The sequence below is a fragment of the Bombus pascuorum genome, chromosome 5 (assembly GCF_905332965.1).
Source record: "Bombus pascuorum chromosome 5, iyBomPasc1.1, whole genome shotgun sequence".
NCBI lineage: Eukaryota > Metazoa > Arthropoda > Insecta > Hymenoptera > Apidae > Bombus > Bombus pascuorum.
In genome coordinates, this window is record NC_083492.1 from 17,747,553 (window position 1) to 17,769,478 (window position 21,926).

Here is a 21,926-nt window from a genome sequence, read left to right on the forward strand (position 1 = left end):
CGCGGTTCACTTCTAGGAAAATTGCGTTACACCGTTTGGAAGATCTCGATGTAGAAAATGAGACAAAGGTACACGGAGAATAGCGGCCTCCTGGAAGAAAGGATTACAAATTCCACGCTTGCTATCGCGCTTGGATTCTACAAAAGTAAGGATAAAGAGGAGAGGGAAAGGAGCGGAGAAGAAAGAGAAAGGATAGGAATTGCTCCGTTAGTGGAGTTTAGGAAGAAATTTCGATGTAGAGAGGACCGATGCTTGAAACGCTAAGGCGCGACCTTCGTCGGTAGCCGTGTTGGAAGAATAGAAGCGTATTCTCGTGTAAAATCGATGGCGGAGCCGCGAGGAAAATAGAGCGCGTGAGATACACGTAGGAATGCACCTTCGATACAGCGAGAGCGCACCTGAACGCGTCCTGGCGGTCGTTTCATTTCGATCGCCAGTTGGTACCGCAGTCGGAAGGATTTTAATACGACTGCGACGAACTCTGCATTCGCTGTCGCGCCATAAAATTTTACGACGTTCTCCGCGCGTCCTTACGAACAACCATCATCGTAGACGAAGCGAATGAAATCCGATATCTTTCGTCGAGCGTTCGTACGAACGATAGATCTTATCCGGAGAACAACGAAGAACGGTTCGGCAGTTTAGAATCGTTGGCGAAGAAACAACGTTTCGCCTTCTTTCTCCTATCATCTTAGCGATGCCATTAACTGATAATTTTGAAATTGCAAACAACCGTCCTTGGAACAAATCCGTCACGCCGACCATCCGTTTCTCTTGTACCACGAACGGACCATCGATCGAGCATTCCATCCACGTAGTCAATGTCGATCAGTTTACCGCTGATAAATCAGTCGCGTTGAACCGAATGCAATTTGCAATTCTGTCGGGACTCGATGCAGAAGACCGTCATGATTTCTGTCAATTTGCCGTCGATGCAACGTATCGACGTGTACGTGCCTTGCGCGAAAATCTATTGTACTTTCCATCACCGAATCGGCCAATCCGTTTTTCTTTTTCCAAATAAATCGAGTGCAAATAAAAACAGAGATATACGTCTGTGGTTTCTACGTCTCTATTTGTGGGAACGATCGCGTCTGGAGTGGCGTCGCGCGACGAACGGAACGAGGAGGAGATTTATTCGCGGCGATCGCTACGATAATATCGGACGGATGTTCCAGCATGGCCGAGCTGTTGGTCGGACCCACGGCGTTTAAATCTCCGCAATTTCTACGAATGCAATCGACTCTGCAGTAGTTGCACCGCATTACAAACATGCGCACGTATAAGCGGCCGCAGAGTATATAGATCGAATTGCGGCTCGCATTACCGTACCTGTTGGTAGACAGTTGCAGCAGCAATAACGGCAAGATTAAAAGGAAGTCGTGCCCCCGAAACGAAAGCCTGGCGAATGCATCGACCGACGGTCCACAGAACGTTTCTAGCCTTTCGGAAAATCCACGGACATCGGATCGCGCGTGCACTTTGCGACAATTTTTCTACAAATTTTCTTCAGCGCGAATGCGATCGTTCGACGATCGCACAAAGTTCGCCGAGCTAAAGGATAACGATCGTTTGTGCGATGACATTTTTCAGCGAATAGCGCGCGGATTATCCTGTCGCGGGTAGATTAAATATCTAGGGGCCGAGTGCGTTTCGCGATAACGTGCAGATCCACGGCGGTGATCCCGCTTGTAAAATAAAAGCACCGATGCAGTGACCTATATTGCCGCGGCGTTAATCAAAAGCTAGAACGTACGGGAAGAGCGTGTACGCTGTCTGGCCGCCATCAAATTCTATTTTCTAGCGTATTTTTTTTCCTCTCAGGTGCAACGGGTCGATCAAATTAGTCGCGCGTTACGTTGTACTCGTTGCCCGTTGATCCCCATGGAAATTCTTAGTTTCAAGAACCAACTACAATTTGCGATACCCGAGCGAAATTGCAAACGCGGAATAAAGCGCGGTACGAGCGTGTTTTTACATTGGTCGCGTGAGTAGTCGCTGTCGGAGTAGGTCAGACGATTTACGAGGGACCAATTGATGGTTTTAGGATGTTGGCGTCGTTCTTACAACTAGGAGCGTCTTGTTCGATCGAGAGCGTGTCACGCGTCGCGTGTCCCGTACCTGGAAACGTGCGGTACGCGTAGTAAATTTCGATTCGCCGTGTACGTTATATCTTTACGATTACTATTTTCTTCGTGTATTGCGACTCCGCCAACGATATCAACCACGGTCACGTTCTCGATTCGCGAGGACTTTGTCTATCGCGCTCTCGAAACACTGAGAATAGAGGAACGACTAAAATTGGAGAACGATAAAACGACACTCTTTGGTGATCGATTACGTCGATTCAAGGAAATCTTCGAGTCCTTTGTCTAGCGTACAGTTTCTGCCGCGTCCCCTCCTCTAAGGGACGACGTAGATTTGTCTCTCGATCTACAAGATCTTTCTCACTAGCGAACCGGTGACAAGACGATCGTGTATAAATGGGTCGATCGAGCGCCCTCCGCTGCATTGATATGTGTCTGTCTCGCTTCGAATCGCCTCGAGATATCAACGAACGATGCCATTGATTCGTTTACACGCTTTAGAAGGTCGTCGATCGTTTCGCTGGTCCGTATTCGCGTTCCATTGGCCTCTTCCCGCACGATCGAGAACGATCCAAAGAGCTAACTGCGGAAGCTAGACGAGGCCCCTGGGGTCCATCATCTCCGGCACACTGTTCGCATTCGACTGAATCGCGATCCTATGACTGAACAGAGTACCGATTAGCAGCAGGCTCAACATCAGGAACAGATGTCCTCCGTCGGTTATTCTCGTGCCGCTACATGCCATCTTCTGACTAAGTTCCAGTTTCGCTGCAACAGAAAGCAATGAAAATTTGCCTTAGATTCAACGACGACGGTACGTCTCGACGCTTTCGATTTTTAAACATGTCACGAGAACAAAAACATATAGATTTACGCAGTATGAATAATATTCATAGTTACGAGTAACTACCAGTCCCCTGAACAACGTTTCATAAAACGTTCGCAACAATGGGACCAAGGAGATAGATGCGAAAGAACGAGCGGAAAATTTGTTTCTTCGACGATGAAACCGCATCAATCCAATGAATATGAAAGTAATAAAAGAGAGATGCTGCCTCTGCTGCGTTCGACGCGAAGAGCGTGCTTCGATAACGTGGATTACGCAACAAAGAGTTCGCTTAACTTGGCGCGGAATGACCGGTGCGTCGCGTAAGATCTCGTCGTTACGACTGGCAGCCGAGAAACTCGATTAGAACTGATAATAGTTGTCGTTCGTATCGCTCGTCGACCGATTAACCTTAGTTGATCAAAGAATTTTCCCGTGACAACGGCGTCTCTTCTCTTCGAGACTTTCTTCACTGGGATTCGTTGGCTTCCGTATCGGTTAAATTGAAATTGCATGCGCATCAAAGTCGTGAGTCGCGTAGATTGCGCGTTGCATTTTTCTATATATATATGAGCGTCGAAGGAATCGGCGATTAACGGATCCACGCATCTCCGTGGCTTTATGGACGATGATGCATGTATCAGGTGTACGCACACGTGCGCACGTTTGCGCGCACAGACGTGCCGCGGCGGCATCGATCCACTTTGCCGAGCGGCCAGTTCCACCCCCGCACCCTCGTCTACCCTGCTCGACCGTTCGTTCGTTTCGTTCCTGGGTGCCGCGATCAAAACCCCTACCTTTCGTCGAGCCAGCTGCCCCTCCGGCTTTATCACTGTTTTGTTTTCGAGGCGCGAGCACCGATCAAACTTGCCCACTAGTCAACCCGACGTCCACCGACCCACTATGCTTTCTTCGTCCGCTTCTTTTTCCGCTTCCACTTCGTCTCCTAGCAACTTGGATGATTTCGCGTTGCAACCGCGAACGCGAACCGACTACTAATAAAAGGGAGAAACGTGTGGCGAACACCTGGACGTGCCAGTATTCCCGGGAGTACCGATGCTCGATTTTGCGATCGATTGGAAAAGTTCTCGGCAAAGTGCAAGAGGAACCGAACTCGTAATCAAACTCCAAGTTTCTCCTTCGCAATTCTCCCTCGACATATTTTCGTTTAATTACTTTGCAAGAGTAATCGTCGTCGGGTATCGGTCAACGAATCGTCCAACAACTTTCTCAACGAACGACCGAACGATCAGCGACAAATGACCTACGAGCAAGAAGGTTCGCTTGGGAAAATGTTTATCTCGTTTCCAGTTAATTATTTGGACAAATTTGCCAACCTCGGTGTAATTGCTCTCTATGATAATTCGAGCAGCGACGATCGACAGCCAATAGCGATACGTATATGCTGCTGCAATCGTCAACGCTGACTATTATCGTACCGTTCTGTTTCCTCTTCTTCGTGGCGACGGACGATCAATCAGTATGTTTAGAGAGGCTACGCGTGTCATTGTTTCCGCGATCGAGCACCCGTGTACAGTAATTAATTGCGATCTATCTATTGAACAACTCGTTAGCTGTTAATGCCTGCTAAAATATTAGATATTTTCGCGAAGATGCACTAAGATTACATACGTATCCGTATATTTTAATGCACATACGAAGCAAATTAAAGAAAGAAAATAAAAGGCAAAATAGGATACAAATGTTTGAATCAAACTCGTCATGCTGACAGACTATACAAGAATGATGACGCCACGATTTTATTTTTAGCAATACGAGTTCAATAATTGAGTGATACTTTATCATACAATTATCGCGTGTGCTCGATATATACGCATTTCCCTGTGTATCGTTACTACATTCAATTACTTGATGATACTCGATTAAGAAAACCATTTTCTCCTTTTTAGTATATTTTTAAATAAAAGTGACTTAAACAAATTTTTTCAATTTATATATTTTATTTTTGTCTCGATGTTTGGTCATTCAACGATGCACATCGACTTCCTGCTGTCGGATAAAAAGATTTTTCCAATAGACAATTATTTCCAATAAAACAATTGTTAATTTTTCGAAATTATATCGTATTACGATCGGGAAGAAACATGTGTTTCAAATTTCAGCTTTCTAGCTGTTCGAGAAGTGGGTGAAATTTCGATTATAAAATTCAAACTAGCCAGACGGACAGACAAGTAGTAGCGAGGTAGGTTAAGTAAAAACCATCGAAATAAATTCGAAGAGTGCGAAGAATACGAAACGTTCTTTTAAAATTTTAAACGACGCGGTTACGCGTGGCTAGTTCCTAATGGAACTGTCGCCGTAACAACCGCTTTGGGCTACACGGAGGTTGTCGCGTTCGCGCAGTAATTTTCAAATTTCATTCGAAAGCTTCTTACGTCGTAACGTCTAGTAAGTAGAGATCATCGCAGGAGAGAGAAGCAAGAGAATTTCAGCATCTTCGCTAAGAGAAGCGAATCGATTCGAACTTGATGGTCGTAGATTTTTCGTATCTTTCAATTTGATTGCTTATCCGTGTATTTCGATTTTCCTCTGATGTGTTTTTATCGGTGATTCGAAAATTTTCGAATAAATATCCGCGATTCGTTTTCGCTTTTGATCGATTACGCGTCCTATAGTTATCGTTATAGTCGCGATTCCATTATCGCCGGTACACGGCCAACGTCGATGTTTCGATGGATTTTGGACGGAAGTCAAAACGATGGTGGCCAGCGTAAATATACTTTTATAAGGGATCGTTAACGCGAGATAACGGCATTATCGTGAATGTAATAGCGGTCGGATCCGAGCGGGTTCCAGGTTGGCGCCGTATCAACGGCAGTTCTGCGGCGCATACATAGATTACGGGGAACGTGTCCGATAGAAGGGTGCATTTAACTCCGTGACGTCATGGCTGCGGTAGACACCGGAATTGGTCTCACGGTTACGATAGCGTTACGCCAATGGCTCGAATTCGGATCGTTAGCGATGATGAAAATGACACCTTCGTCCGCTCCCGTCCGCTCAGCGGACTCGTACCGCGTTACCGTTACACGGTGCACCCGTACGCTGCTCGCCTAAAACCTCCGTTCATTTTACGAGGCGATAAATCCTCGTTTAAAAGCAACCGAGAACGTCACCGTGCGTGATCGATTAGGTCGACCGCCCAAACGTACAGCGGACCCGGATTACCGGACGTTTCCTCGGAATACGCGTTTGCTCGCGATCATCGGGAAATCGGCTCGCTTATCGATGATTCCTCGATGAATTGTCCGAGCCGGAACAACGGAAAATACGAGCAGAGTGTATCTGCGGTTACGCCAATGGTTTACCGTGTAAACGAGCCATTAGTGCTCGTGACAACGACACGTCCCCGTGCTGTACACCCTCTACCTTCATTGGCGTGCGGTTAACCTTTCCAAGCTCACCGACGTAATTATAAAGCAATGCCGCGACGTCGTTGTTCTATTTACAGTGCCGATGCGCCAGACTAGAGAATCGCATCTGCCGCATATGCAGACATTTTATTTAACCGTGCAACGTTTCGTCCTGATTCTCCGATCCAGTCGCGAAACGCAACTGTCCTCCCTTACCTTACTTATCCTCGTAAATGCAAAAGAGCCGTATGTTCTCGTCGAACGACAAATTCGTTTACGGGTAGCTGCTCCACGCCATCCTCGGCTAACGAGGCGAATCGTGTCGTTTATCGTGAGGCGAATCTCCGAAAAGTTTAAAAACCTCAGACTTTGGCCGAGCCGTAGCGAGTGAAGCAGAGCTCCGACGATTCTGTCGAAAGGGATACTCGCTGCAGCTGCAGGCACGATGGATGTTAATTGAAAAGAGGAGAAAAAAGGGACAAAAAACAATCGACCAGAGGAGCGTTGGAAGAAGATACAGTACCGCGGCAGCAATTTTCCGCTGCACCGCCGCGCCGTTTTTATCCGTCGCGATATCATCCCATCTTTGCTTCGTCCATCTGCCTCGCTAAACCATTCACCGGATATTCCACCGACTAACGCAGCCACCCCTTTGTATTTTCTTTTCTCGTCCCCTTTGTTCTACCATCCTATCGAGATCTTTGAGTCGCAACTGCTGACGGATTGCTCCTCGACGCTGTTCGATTCTTGATTCGATCGCGAGTAGTTTATCCGTCGCGAATAAGCGAATAAATTCGCTGCGACCGTCATCCCTATCCTCGGCTCTCCAAGGCGCTGTGCGTCTCTTTCGTTTGCCCGCGAGCTTCTCCGCTGGAATTTCATTTTCCATCTTGGTGAGTCGGTATCGTTGAATTTTCCTCGTCGTTGAATTTTTCTTGTCGTTCGAATTACCGTTGCTGACGCATTCGTCGCGAGTGAACGACAAAGAAACAAACACGAGCGTTCGATCGTTCTTTTTTTATCTTCGCTAAACTGACGAAACGTTGACGAAACGTTTATCGAAAAGTAGTTACGACATTCTGGAGCTTTGGGAAGATTTTCCAAGAAACATCGTCTGAAATCGGTGCCACTGAAAATTGGCACGTCTCTCCGATTCGACGATTTCTTCGCGAATGGTGCCTGGCCAACGACGACGACGACGGTGCCGATATTGTTCGGGACAAAGAAGAAGCGGATAGAGATTATTCTTTGAATAGACATCGATGGTTGGCTCGCAGCCATTCCTTTTCCGCGACCTAACGTTTCTCCAAAGGCACGGCGTACGCCTGCTAAGCATTCTCGATTGATAGCTCATCTCGGAGTCAATGGGATACGAAATTGCTTCTCGAAGGAGAGAACTTCTCGGTAATCTTCACCCTCCGACTCTCGTAGATTTAGCCAAAATTCCGTTAATCAAACGAAATTAATCGTTAAATAAGTCTGTCCGGGAATTTGTAGCGAACGTTGTCAACGGATCGGTCATATCGTACCCGAGTATCTCTATTTTGTTGACAGTTGCGCAGAGTGAAAGAATGTTTGTCTCAAGGTTGTTGAAACCGTCTAGGAATCTGCATCGTTCACTCAGACTTGTATCGAGCGCGTCCTGTCTCGCCAAGCGTCTCACACGACGCTCGAACATCACTGTTTCGCGATGAGAAATACAGGAAATCTCGCGTCTCGGACAAAAAGCGAACGCGGATCTTGGGTCGAAAACGCAATTACGGTGATAGAAAAAGCCATCTTCGGATATCTAAAACGCGATCCCTCGCGCTCTTCTACTGACCGATAATCGTGGCCAATAATCGAATCTGCATAATGGACGAACCGAATACGAAGGATTAGGTTTCCTCAGGCATCTGCCTGTATTTTGTGGAATGGCACGAGGCCAGAGACCAGTCGCCCCCTCAGTCAGGAAACCACGAATATCGTCTCTATTAAATTGCACTCACTTATAATAATGTAATTGGGATGGAATAATTTGATCATAGAAAAGCTGCCAAGAAAGCAATTTCCAATTTTCAAGTCCTACCTTTCGTCGCTGTTCGCTGTTCCACTTGGTTCGATCGTGAAACACCAGAAGGAGAAATAAAACGAGAGAAACTCGACTAGAACTTGTTAGCAGAGACGCTACTTTTTTTTTTTCAAATGCGAACAAAAATTTTGGTAAATGGTCGAAACGCGTCCGAAACAGTCGAATTCGCCTAGATTTCAAAAGGGCGAAAAATATGAATCGGAAAGCGAAGGACAGGAAACAGCGCGCGGAATACGTGATTTACGTTTCGTCGAAACGATTGAAAGTTTTTACGCGTGACAAGCAAAAGGCTGTGGGTCGAGAAGAATTTAAGAGAGCGAAAAGTTCGGGCAAACGTTAAAACTTGGTTGGTAGGTACGACGGTCGACTGTCTCTTTCGTTGGATCAAGTTCAACAATGTAGAGAAAGAGTAAAGTTGGTTCGAAAATTTCAAAAGAAGCAACCTTGACTCCGTACTTGATTTACACACGCGAATCGAATATTTCGAAAATTTCGCGTGTGTACGTATCGATAGGTAAACGACTAGGATATCGGATACGCGAATTGCGACACGAAATCTTCTACGCTGGCGTTCCAACTCGGCTCGACTATCTCATTTTGTTTTTAATTCGCCAAGTACAACGAGACCTCGTTAACGTACTTGGGTTAGATTTCGATAGAACGAAGGCTGGCACGTGTTTATTCCTCGGTGACTCTGTCTCGTTCGTTCGTTGGTCAAAAATTGAGTCTGAAAATTTTCGAGAAATTACAGCCTTCCTTCTTCGTTCGAGAGACGATTCCTTCGTGAACCGATACGACGGATATCTCGGCTCGAATTACGAATGCTTCGTAGCCCCGGAAGTTTAATCGAGAACGACTTGCATTCGAAGTTCAGTAACGGAGCGCTCGATTAAAATCTCTCGACCGGAAAAAGTAATCGAGCCGATTGATTTGCTTTCGACGGTCCCGAACGGCCGCCTTGAGGTTAATGAAACGTATTTTCCACTCAACAGGTGTCATAGGAGATAATCTAAATGCAGTCGAAGGGTTGAACGTTGAACGATGAACCGACCGTTAAGATAGTTGGCACGAGCGAGAAACACGTTCGACAAATTCCGATAAACGGCGAAAGATTCGAATCTTTCGTTAGGAAATAACGCAGTCATTGTTTTTCACGGCAAGAAGAGCAAGAAGAAAGTAATCGTTACTCACAAGTAGCGGCGAGGAGTTGCGGAAGGTATTTCTTCCAAAAAGTGCACTGCCTCGCTCTAGGTCCGTTTCCGATTTCGGAACTGTTGGTATCCAACGTCAGGTATTCCTTCTTGGCGGCAGTGTGCGGCGGCCAATAGGTCTGCGTCCATGACTCGACGTCTCCGACGTTCGGATCCCTAACACGACGGTAGTCAACCGTTAGAGATGCGAAGAAAAGAGAAAACCGGTGATCGCTCTTCGACTTACCCTGTTTTTGCAAAGTTCGCCCAATATCTCATCATTCTCTTGGACAAATTTATCTCCTCGGGCATGTATCCTTTCGAAGAATCCAACGGCTCGCCAAAGATGTAGCTGATTTCGTCGGCGTGCATCACACCGGTCCATCTTGGCCATGGGTTGTTCGCCGATCTATGGATTTATGGAAAAGAAATCGGGGTCTCGTAAAAATCGTGATATAGGCGAAAGCGAGCCGAAATAAAGAAGCGAATACGTCCCTTTCGGACGAGTCGCATCGATCGTTTCGCCTACTCGTGATCTCCACTTGCTCCTTTCGATTCGATCGGACATGAATCTCACCTGTGTTTGTAATAATACATGTAAACGGTGTTTCCCGTATCGGCGTAACGGCCAGCAAATTCGTTCACGTTGCAAGTGAATTGATAGTCGCCGACGATTTTATCCAGGGCGTCGCGATTCATGTGAGGGTCGTCCGGGCGTAGCCAGTCCGTGTACTCGTAGATAATGGCGTGCCTTCCAAACTGATTGACGTACGGATTTAATTCGGTAACGGCGCTAACGAACTGTTCCCTGCTGACTTTTACATCCTCGGCCATATCGATGCGAAACAGCTCGGTGAGATAGTAAATAATAAAGTAGAAACCTTCCTCGGTGTTCGAGCCCATCATGATGTTGGCCTTTTTGAAGGACGAGGTGGCCAACGAGCGTTGTGGCGTTTCATCGAGAAAGGCGCCGTCAATCACGGGGACGAACGGAAACTCGCAGATGCCCAGGGTGCCCCATTCGTTCTTCACCAATTCGATCGGATCCTTAATCAGCAGACAATCGATCACTTCTTGCAAGTTGTCGCGATCGTGAGGACAACCGACAGCTTCTGCCAATCGAATGCCGCGCATGATCGACTCCTCGCGCGAGATGATGGCCCAAGGTGCTGTCGGAGAGCCAGACTGCATGATGGCTTGACTGAAGAGATGCCTGAAAGCCAGAGAAACACAGAACGGTGTCTCCGTTAAAAGTTGGCCAATCGTTTGGAAAATCGAAGCGGCCCTAAGTTCGAGACCACCACCCTCCTTGGTTTACGACGCGTATCGTCCAGCGGCAACTGGCGCTCGACAACAACGATATAATCGGCTGTTCGTCGAGGGGGTGATCTCCAACCGTCTATCGCGTAGCAGCGTCGATAGCAGTAGACATGGTAGCGGCAAGCAAAGAAACAAACAAAACAACGTAAAGTGACAAGGAGAAAAGGTATGCACCTTGATAGAGGCGAAAGGAGGTGCATAGAAACGGAAACGGCGCCCGCGCTCTCTCCGAACAGGGTCACGTTGTCAGGATTTCCGCCAAAGGCAGCGATATTGTCGCGGACCCACTGAAGGGCCATCATCTGATCAAACAGACCGGCGTTCCCAGGAACATCCGACGTTCCGAAGTACAGGAAACCCAGGCTGGCGACTCGATACTGCATCGAGACTAGAATCACGTTCTCCTCGGACACCAGGGTTTTGTGATCGTAAACGTCGAGGGTCGCCGATCCGGAGTAAAAGCCACCTATAAGGATGTCGCGCGATTCCATCTCTCGAAAGAAACCTCTGCTTTCCAAATACATCACACAGACGCACGCACGCACGCACGCACGCACGCATGTACGCGCAAACACGATCAATCGAGTGTCAACTAGTGTCTGCGCCTATACACGGGATTTTTCGCAGACTCTCATTTGCATTCCATTCGGATTAATTTCTTTCACATTGAGGAGCTTCGACTTCTTTTTGAACAACGCTTATTTCGTGACGGCCGCGCGGAAAGAAGCTGACGTTCGCCAACATTTTTTAAGCATCGCGCTGAATATAAGTAAAATCGTGTAAAGGCGTGTAAACGGCTTTCTCGAGAGTTCTTCCGATCGTTTAGACGAAGTTTTGGGTGGAAAAAATAGCCGCCCTAAAATAACGGCGCGCGACGAAAATAAGCGTTTCTCGTTAAGAAGCGACCACCTGTAAAAGAACGTCGACCGCTGGCGACGGTGTGCTCTAGTTTCCACGAGCATGTCTAGTCTAAGGATGTGAACAGGTGTCAGCTGGAACTCACCACCGAATATCCATACCATAACAGCGGCATTGGTAGGCCTAGGCCGTGGCGCGACCACGTTCACGTAAAGACAGTCCTCGCTCAACGGTGTGTTCGGATTCCACATAGTCGCACCTGCGAAGTCGCCGAACACCGTGTCCAAAATCTGCACGCAGCTATTCGGTAGCGTAGTTGCGTTTAGAGTTCCTGACCAACGTTCCGCAGGTCTCGGATGCCGGAACCTCAGAGCTCCTGCAACAGAATCCCGTCCCGTTTGTCTCCTCCCAATCTCTCGTCTCTCAAACGATCCAGTTCGATTCCTTTCCTGTTTTTCTTTTTCTCTTATCATTACCGCTCGATTTTACCTAACGATCCTTCGATCGTTTTTCAGAGAAAGAGAAAGTTTCGCGAGAAAGACTTTCGAGAAGAAAGAGAAAATTTCCGAGAATAGCTCTCCGGGAGTAATCGTCCGGCTGAGGTAGCGACGAAAGGTTAATCACCGAATTTTCCAAGGCGATAGATCAGTACAGGTTGAACCTACCGAGAGGTTTCTGCGCGTAAGGGATCCCGAACCAGGCGTCGACCTCCTTTCCCGTGGTGGCAGTCATGGTCTTACCCTTGACCTTGCCCTTTCTGGTTTGCACTACCAGCGGATCGTCGTTCGAATTGAGGGCGGCTGGTCTAGGCAGCTCCTCGCTGCTTCGGAAACTCTTCGTGTCCTCGTAGGACATGTCCGCGTGATGTCTGCTTCTGTGAGACGGCGTGCACCAACAGACGTCCAGTTGAACGAGTACCGTTAAACTTAGCACCATCAGGGCCTCGAACTTGCTCAAGGAACTTCGGTTTCTTGACATCGTGTCCTCGCCTAAAACACCACATTGCTCGATTCAAAGTCGTGCTTTTTTTCGCCTTTCCCTCGCGAAACGGTCGTTGGCTTTCAAACGGGTTCGCAGTTAGATCGTACTCGAACGCACTCGTAAAAAGGAGTTGGTTTCTAACGCGACTCCGGTTCGTGAGGTAAAGCGAGATGGAAGCCTACTGCTGTGAGAGACAAACGCAACGCAGGGAGGGAAACTTATTCTTTATGTGCGTCGGAAACGATCGTTACTTTCTTGAGGCGATATCGCGCGAGAACGAGATTTCACCTGCGATCCGATTCACGATCGATTCGCATCGTCATTTAGATAATTAAAAATAGGGTCGGTCTTTGTTCGTTTTTGTATACCGTACGTCTCATTGCGGACGAGTTTACTCTCGTTGCTTTCGTCTATCGAACTCGCGCCATTTACTCGACGATTAAATGCCCCATCTTTCGGTACGCGCATCTCTTTGCCGTGACTCATGGGATCGGTTCGTGTAAAATTTCGAGCGTTCGTTTCTTCGATCGTTCGCGCTGTCTTCGATATTCGGAAACCGAGCCGACATCCCGTACGCGTCTAAACGTTCCATGATTTTGTCCGCAATATTGATTTTAATTTCCTTGGAAAAAAGTTCTGAAAATCGAAGGATCTGTTCGTCCAGCTGTGCACGACTGTTTTGTATTTCCTACATGTTAAAAGGAAACACATCGTGGCGATTCTATACGAAGGTCCGCGTTGATTGGTCATTTCCTTCTACGTGTTCCGTCTGTGTGGAGCGTTGGTCACGCGCGATTACACGCAGTATCTAAGTGTTACACGCGGAAGCATACGTGAGAGAAATAACAGATTAGCTGTCATCGGCAATGATAATTTATCGCCGGCTGTCTTTTCGTTCAATATTCAACGTTTAAAGACAAGTATTACCTGGTTGCTTTTCATTTTCGTTTCCGTTTTAATTTGGAATAACTGCGCTTTGAAAGGTGATTTAAGCGCTACCCGTAAACAGATTTTCTTGCAAGATTGCCAACGATTTCTTCTTGTTCGCTAACGAATCCTTCGCGGAGATCGTTCCCGATACAATCGTCCAACGATTCGATCAAACCCCGTCACCGTTTCTTCTATCTACCATGTAATTTATTTTTGTTTCCAACAGTGTTCTACTTACCGAAATCGTTAGGCAAATGAGACGATGCGAAGCTTCGCACAATGATAATTTCGTTGTTTGAAAATTTTCCACAAGGTAGAACAAGATCGATTGTCGGTTACCCGGTTGCGTTTCGTCATACACTCTGCAGGGTGGAATTCGGGTGAAGAAAAGAGGAAGTTCGAGCTAGGGACGCGAGGTACCTTTCTATCGAGGCATAGGCAGACACAGAGGCTGCGAACGCCGTCGACGTAAAAGGTTAGTTGTCCCCCTTGTCGCGGTGGCAGCATCGTGCAACGGGCGATAACTCACGAGTTCATTACGAGAATCATTGCAAGAACTAGTTATCTCACGTTCGTTTCGCTATTTTCAACGTGGCGTTCAAATCTTGCGTAATCGGTCGCTTGCGAATTCAACGGACGTCTCGTAATGATCGTCGCACGTTTTTCTCGTATTTTACTACACGATTTCCCACATCGATTAACGCTACGTTCTTTCATCTTCGATTCAATTTTATTTTAAGGTTAACTTTAAGGAATATCTCAAGTTTGAACGTGATTTGAAAAAATTCTCATTGGTAGGCATGAATTTTTGTTTCAATTATACATGTATATTAAATATTTTCTCAAAAGGTTACAAACTCGTTTGCTACAATGACAGCCAGATTGAAGTGTAAAAATTCGACGACCGATTCTACGATTAAGGTCTATTCGCTTTACTTCGTGAAACGTGCAAAGAAGTTTCAGAACGGCTGAAAATGAAAACGATACGGAGTTCGAGTCTGTTTTCGTTTCGAAATTCGATTAGCGTACGCCGGACTATCGACGAAGAGAAGAGAGTGGAAGATAGCAGGGCGAAAAAAGGTGCAACCTCGACCTCGCTTTTTTTTTCAAGTTTCCCGTTTCTTCGGGACAGTGGACATCGAAGCTGGCAGCCACTCGGCCCAGAGACCCGTCGTTTATCCTGACTGATCGATACAGCCATACCTCTCGTTTATTTATGCTCCTTGTCGCGTCTCTTTTGGCGTTTCTCTCAATCCTCGTTTTTCTGGGCAAATCTGTACGTGGTTAGCTATTCGGCAGCGGCTTAGTTTGCCATACGCTCGAAAGTTGAGTCAGAGCACACTCGACTGATGTTGTCGATCGTGATGATCGAGATTTCTCTCGATCTCGTGCAAGCGATTGCTACGGTGCAAGTAGAGTGCACACGTGCATACATATATGTATATCTAGAGACGATCTTGGCTCGTATCGCAAACTTTTACGCTAGCTTTATAGGTTAGGTCTATCTGTATCCTTTGTATACATCGCGATTATCTCCTAATTAATTCCTTGCCACTTTTTTAGTCATTTTTTTTTCTTTCCTTTCTCCTTTCTTCTTTTCGCCGGTTTAACAAGTAAAGAACAAGTCGATTTACGACGAAAACTTAGCGAAAGCGCGCGAAATCAGATATAGAGGGATGCAATAACATGGTCGCTGTACATACATCAGTCAATAAACGCGGATGCTGTTCTATTACGTATGCGTTCGTATAACGAGTAATTCCGGAGAGTGTTCCGGAAAATATAGCGCCGAAATTTGCCACGGCGCTTGGAAATCGAACCGCTCGATTAAACTGGTAAAATCCACCTATGCCTCCCAGTGGAATTTCCTGCACGCGAGATTTTGCATCGTTTTATTGCAAGGCTACTGCGTTATCAGTCGGCCGTGTTATCTGCTCGGTTTATTTGTCGAAATTATCCGCCACTGTTCCATTGGAAATAGAACTTTTTAAACTCGTTGGTTCAACTCTGTATTAACGTTAACGCGGATTAACGACACGTGTCGTCGTATCGATTTTCCTTAAACGCGAATAAACGAAAGAAAACGTTCGTGTCGATTATTCGAATTAACCTAAGGGACCAGAAAATGTTGGCGGTTGCGTGTATCAATCATGCACCCTCGCTTTCCGCAAAGTGGATCGTTCGATAATTAATTACGCGTGTTGTGCTGCGTCGACAGGGCGAAGAAAAAAGAATTCTACCGGCTCAACAGGCTCCCTCCGAGTTTATGTTAATTTTTGAATAAATACGGTGATATCGTAATTTTCATCCATAATGCGCGAGATCGTTCTGTACGATCGTATAAACTCGAGGCTAATCTAGACGGGCACGAAAACCAAGGGAAACGTATAATTACGTTGTCCGTATCGCGGAATGGCACACAAAGAAAAAGTATATTTAAAAGCAAAGGAGGTTCGAGTCGAAAGTTTCGTTCGTTGGGCATTTTGATGGACTTTCGCTGATTTCCAAAGGGAGACCGAAGGGAATGCCGCATGCGTTTTCGAGACGCGATATCAATTGGCTCTGTACTCTTGATGGCGCGATGAATGGTCGGCGTAGCGTACCAATTAGACCGGCAGTCCGTACAAAAGGCAGACCAGCTTTGATTTCGATTCGCTTCCTCGCTCCGGTCCAATTAGTTACTTACTTCCATGGCTGCCTTCTTCTCGTCAATGCCAATCCGTTCCTTAGGCTTGGCGAATCATTTTTTCCGAGACCGAGGGAAGATCTTGGTTAAACCGGAATCCAGGAACAAAATGAAAACCGAATGGAAAGAATAATCATTTTGAAAGGAGAAACAAGAAAGACCAACGAGAATCACGATTTGGCTCAATTAGGTCATTCTCATTATCCCTCTTATCGATCTTTATACATTGTACCTCGACGTCCTATTCTGAAACAGCTATCTGGAAAGTTTTTCTCGGATACGTGGCGGAAGAAGGACGAAAAATAAACGGATCGGATTTTGACGAATTCATCCGCGTACGAAAATTGTAAAAGAAAAGAAAAAAATGAGAGAGTGGCGGCGTACTTACAATGTCCAAGTCTAGATGTGGAGATCTCAGGTATTTAAAGGTGAGGTAACGGCGAAGATGATAGCGGAGGTGGAAGAAAAGCCCTTCCTTCGATCCTGCGAGGGGCAGATCCGCTTTTCCGCCCTTCCGTCTACATTCCAAGTTCACGGATCATCGCTTGGCTGCAACAGCGGGAGTGGAAAATTGAGTCAGGAGTGTGGCAATCATGAGTGAAAAATTCGATAGGTCGAAAGATCAGGCGACCGTTAGCCCCGGGAATTACGAGATTCCGGTACATCGTCGAATCTTTCCCCTCGAAAGAACCATCGCGCATTTTCCTACGAAGGGTGAATCGTCGAAGAATGTGGCTCGAATGCTAGCCCGAATGTTGCGAGAAATAAAATCGAGAAATTTGATCCTTAAACGTAGTCGGAATACACGTTGCAAGGATCAAAGAAGCAAGCACAGGAGAAGAGAGAAAGGGAAGAAAGTTTGTTGCTCTTATTAGAAAATCTTTTCAAGGAACGAGACTGCATCCTATCTGTGTCGTGTTCGAGCCATTAGGAGAGCCATTATCTTTGCTCTTGAGAAAATATTTTTCTTCGAGATTTTTCCCAAAGACACGGAGAAATCCGTAAGTCTCGTCGGTCGACGACGTCAAGCAAACTGAAAATCCATTCTCATTTCGCGCGTGTCTCGGATGATTCTTTAAATTACGACAGAGATTATACTTTATGCGAAAGACGCGAATGCCATAAGCTGAAACCACGTTTTCTAGTCGAAATTTTAATTCCTTCGTTATACAAATTTCGAAGGGGAAATAACTGCGATAGCCAGAGGCACCCGATAAGTTCATGACGACGTAAATAAACGAACTCGTAAAATTACGATAACAAAATTACGATACGTTGAGTTCTGTCGGATTTGAATGTATCATCATATCTAATTCTTTAGAATGAGTCTGGCTACGACGATTTTTCCTTCGCTATTTCGGTTTGAGCTGATCCATTGGCTAGAGGCTCCGTAAATTCCGCACCGGTCGACTTACACCAGGCAAATAGACCGAGTATACACGTACGCGGAACAATTCAGGAATTTCTAATAAGCGTATGTCCCACTTTCGAAATTCATTTCGAGGCTGCAGCGCACGGTACCTCGCCTCGCGGGAACGCGGATAATGAATTTGGATCGTATCGCCAAGATATTCGGTGCGAGTACCGTTCTCGTTTCTTCTCCGCAAACCTAAACTTGTCTTCCGCCCTCTAATTAACATTACGTCGTACAGCCTTTTCTTTCTCGTTTTTTGTCGTTTCAGTCAGAATTTTCTACCTCGAAGGAACGCACGGCTCGAGTTACCGATTGATAACTCGTTAGAATGCTAATTGACATTGATCGATGAAACGAAGCCTTATCTTATCTATCCACTCTTTATGACACTTACGATCGTTAAACGGACGATGGTGTTTTAAAAATAATCGCTCAATGGCTCGCAACATTATCCAAACATACTTGAACACTTCCTATTACATGTATATTTATATGTGTACTAAAGAAAACATTTTGATATCTCATTAGCGCTGTAACGAGGCGTCGCATAGGGAAGCATAGATACACTTGCCAAAGACCAGCAAAGTAGGTACAATATTTGAACAGTCAATTAGTCGCTACATTAATAAGCTACAATTTATAGTGAGATCATCCATAGCACTAATTAATATATTTATGACTACTATTCGTATCATATACTAACTTTTCACTGACTCTACATTTGCAATAAAAGTTTCGTAATTTCTTGATTGGTTTCAAATGTTACGATTGCGGTCACGATAGTCGTGTTTCGCTACAGCGCTAACGAAATTTCAAAAAGTTTCGTATAATGCACGTAATATATTCGTAAAAGAATTCTATGGTTAATGTTGAAATACTTTACGTACAGGTCGATCTACCGTAGCGTAGAATGGCGGGAAGACTAAAAACAGATTAGAGAAGAGGTGGTATTCGGAAGATTTTGAAATTTAAGGGATCGACGATTCCGTGGCGCTAAAGATGCTGGTACCGCAACACGGCTTTGTGTAAAAGCCGTGTCGGAATTGAAGCGAGCGACGTGGAAAGGACGGCGTGTAAAGATTCGCAGGAAAAGATTTCCCAAAGGTGAGCCAACGTGGGGATTTATTTTCCGGCTGGAAGCCGTTTCCAGTAAAAAAAGCTTCTTTTTTCGCGTCTCGTTTCATTGTTGCGAATGGTACGGTGCAAGTTGGTCGCACGATAGTACAGCAGAGGACAGCCTGCTAGAGAAAGAACGAGAAAAAAGAAGAGAGAGAGAGAGAGAGAATTTATCGCAATGACAGTCGGGCGAGAGCTTCGTTGGCTGATAGAGGTGCAACTTGCTGCGAGTTCCTGACCTCGCTTTCCAGCATTCCGTACACGCGAAACAATTAGTTTACTTGACCTGCGGCGATACAATTTCGGGAAAACAAACGAGAAGACCCGGTTTTCCGGTTGTCCCTGTTCGATTCTTGCACGGTTTCGACCGGGAAATGATACTCGTGATTCCGTTATCGGTAAAAGTATCTGCCCGTTTCTTTTTTATCTCACTCGTTGAAATTATTCGGCCGTATTATTATAACCTTGATAAGAATGATAAAATATGTATTATGGTTACGTTTGTTATCGCGTATTTTCATCGGCAATTTTGCAGGTAGATACTTTCGATAATAATCTCGCTGTATCGCGTAGAAGAACAGATTTATCGGACTATGCTTAAACAGTAGTTGGATGATCGATTTCGTCTTATCTTATCCGTCTAGTATAGTTTGTATGGAAAGGTTCTTTCTGCATTCGTAGGCGCAAACACACGCGTACACACGGGAAGCAAATGGTAGAATCAAACTGAAAGTTTACGTATACGTGTAAGTATGTAAGTATGTACTAGGAAATAAGTTGAAACGACGAAGGAAACCTTCTCGCCTCAATCTCGATCCTGGTATTTTTCCGATAACATAGAGAGGAAGCTTTTCATCGTTCGAACAATGCGCCTAAGGAGTCTTTAAATGCAAAGGGCCGTGATTCCGTGCCGTCAACCACAAAAGTGAGCACTGAAAACGCCACGAGTTCGCGGTCCACCGCTTGTCCGCGAAAACAATGCCGCTCGGCTTTTAAATAAAACTGCAACTCGTAATGGGAATCATTGTTCCTGCCTCGACGGCAACAGAGCTATATTTATTGTTCGGGCCGTTCGGTTCGTCGTCAAAAAACGTTTAAACGAAGCAGTTTCATTCGACGTTCATCTATCGGCCCGAATAATTTCCCCCACGGCAGCCTGTGTCGCAAAGCGTTTTTCAATGCGTCGCACCAGCCCCGAGATTCTGCAGGAAACAAAATCGGCCGCGAGATTTACCGACTTGGAAATCAAACCAGAGTTGCGAATAATTTTTCAATTTCCAACCGTCTGCCTTCATAGATCCTATGGTTTCGGTGGCTTCCGGCATTGATCTTCCCTCGATACTTGAAAACTGATTATCTCTTGTTTATTTAGATTTTGCTGCTGGTTCCTGCAACGTAGATTGTAACGAAAGCGCGTTGAAACGGAACGCGACTACTCGAGTTGCGCAATTTTACACGCGTAATTTCTCCGTAATTATGCGCAAGCCGCGTAATTAGCAGAGATACCGTGGATCTTGTTAAGATTCGTCTGATCATACGATACGGCTATTCGGATTCAAGAAAGTTCAATTTCTTCGCAGGTCTCGCCACTCTTTGATTATTTCTTTTTTAATCCTCGAAGAATCCGATCTCCAGCGTAGGTTCTTTCTTTGTCGACCACGGTAAATCGCGATCTACTCTGCGGCCTGACGAGCGGAGAGGATACACCGAGGAGACGAGAAATTGGCGAAATACCACGCGAGCCGAGGCATCAACAATTCGACAGCAACTTGCAGGCCTAATAACGCTAAACTAAAGCTGTTGCGCGTGCATACGTGTAGCAGAAACTTTGTTGCGGAACTCGCTGAAACGAACGCTGCAAAGCGGTTTATTTACGTGCCGCGCGTATTCCTAGCCTCGATTCCGTGTTTCTCTGCAACAGCTATCGATTTATTTGTATCTTCGAACCGTTTCGCTTTTGTCGCGTCATTTTCTTCTTTTCCTTTGTCGATTTATTAAAAATCTACGAGACATCCGCAGTCTCGTTGCGTCAGTTTCCTACTATCTTATCTTGTTTATCCCCCTTTCTAATTTATTGCAAATAAGACACGTTCGTGTTCGAGTATTGCCACTTATTATTTAATCGAGTCAATCAAGGTCGCGACGATAAATAGGAAAAAAAACGATGAATTATTACGCATTGGAATAATCGTGCGATCGAGATAAGAACGAAAAGCAGGCAGGGGAGAGAAGGCTGGGAGGAAGAAGGAGAGAAGGAAAGTGGAGATTCGGCGAAAGCAAACGCAGCAGAGAAGGAAGACAAACAAGGGGTGGTTTGGGAGTCGGTGGTGACCTAGAGGTGTCACTGGGTTAGCGTGTTCATGGGCCATCCATAACCCTGATACGGGTGATACACACTCGGTTTTAGCCTGTCATAGGTTGGCATGCAGCCCTGCGGATACAACGGCGCATCTACATACGAACGTTTCATGTTCCACTTAAGCGTTCTTTCTCATCCTAGGCCCGCACGCAACCTGTAAACTACCCCGAATCGATCGAGTTCCGATCAGATCGAAAACGAACGCAGGCTATTCAAATCGATGGGAATCGAACGACGACCGACGACCGACGCGTACCGATTTAATAACCTCGCAGTCATCTAACTGGATGAATCGTTAGCGATAACGAACGCTGCCGCTTTCCAGTAATTTCCTTTGTCGCACGATGAAAGAATTGGCTCGATAACGAACGAAACAAAAGCATAGACGAAACGGCACAAAAGAATCGGATATCGCCGATGCGAAAGTATAATCATGGTGATTCAACGAATGCATCTGCATCGCAACGAAATCTACCTCCGTTTTGTCATTTTTATGGCATCGATAGAAAAGTTGTATGAAATGAAAGTAGCGAGTAGCGACACCGATTGACGTGCAACGGCACTCGGTATCATGCGCGACATTCTCATTTTCTTTTAATAGAAAATGAATCGCAACAAAGGCGTATTACTGTCTTGCCACTTGTATTCCAAGCTTAATGCCGTAAAGCGATTGGGATTAACGCGCTTCGAATACCCGCGAAATTAACATCTGGA

The 21,926-nt window shown here is 45.9% G+C and overlaps 1 protein-coding gene across 2 annotated transcripts in view; it reads right to left on the bottom strand.

Annotated features, from left to right (window-relative positions):
• Positions 1-583: 583 nt before the first annotated feature.
• The window catches only part of LOC132907008 (acetylcholinesterase-like), a 31,901-nt gene continuing 10,558 nt past the window's right edge, over positions 584-21,926 (bottom strand). The window contains exons 2-9 of one of the 2 annotated variants that reach the window (XM_060959715.1): positions 16,712-16,872; positions 12,392-12,715; positions 11,872-12,102; positions 11,043-11,334; positions 10,126-10,761; positions 9,796-9,957; positions 9,550-9,725; positions 584-2,855 (exon numbers count right to left, since the gene is read on the bottom strand). In XM_060959715.1, the coding sequence (XP_060815698.1) occupies positions 2,680-2,855; positions 9,550-9,725; positions 9,796-9,957; positions 10,126-10,761; positions 11,043-11,334; positions 11,872-12,102; positions 12,392-12,704 (1,986 nt within the window). In that variant the 5' untranslated portion in view covers positions 12,705-12,715; positions 16,712-16,872 and the 3' untranslated portion in view covers positions 584-2,679. Of the gene's footprint in view, positions 2,856-9,549; positions 9,726-9,795; positions 9,958-10,125; positions 10,762-11,042; positions 11,335-11,871; positions 12,103-12,391; positions 12,716-13,875; positions 14,133-16,711; positions 16,873-21,926 lie in introns of those variants that run through there. The other variant, XM_060959716.1, reaches the window with a different exon arrangement.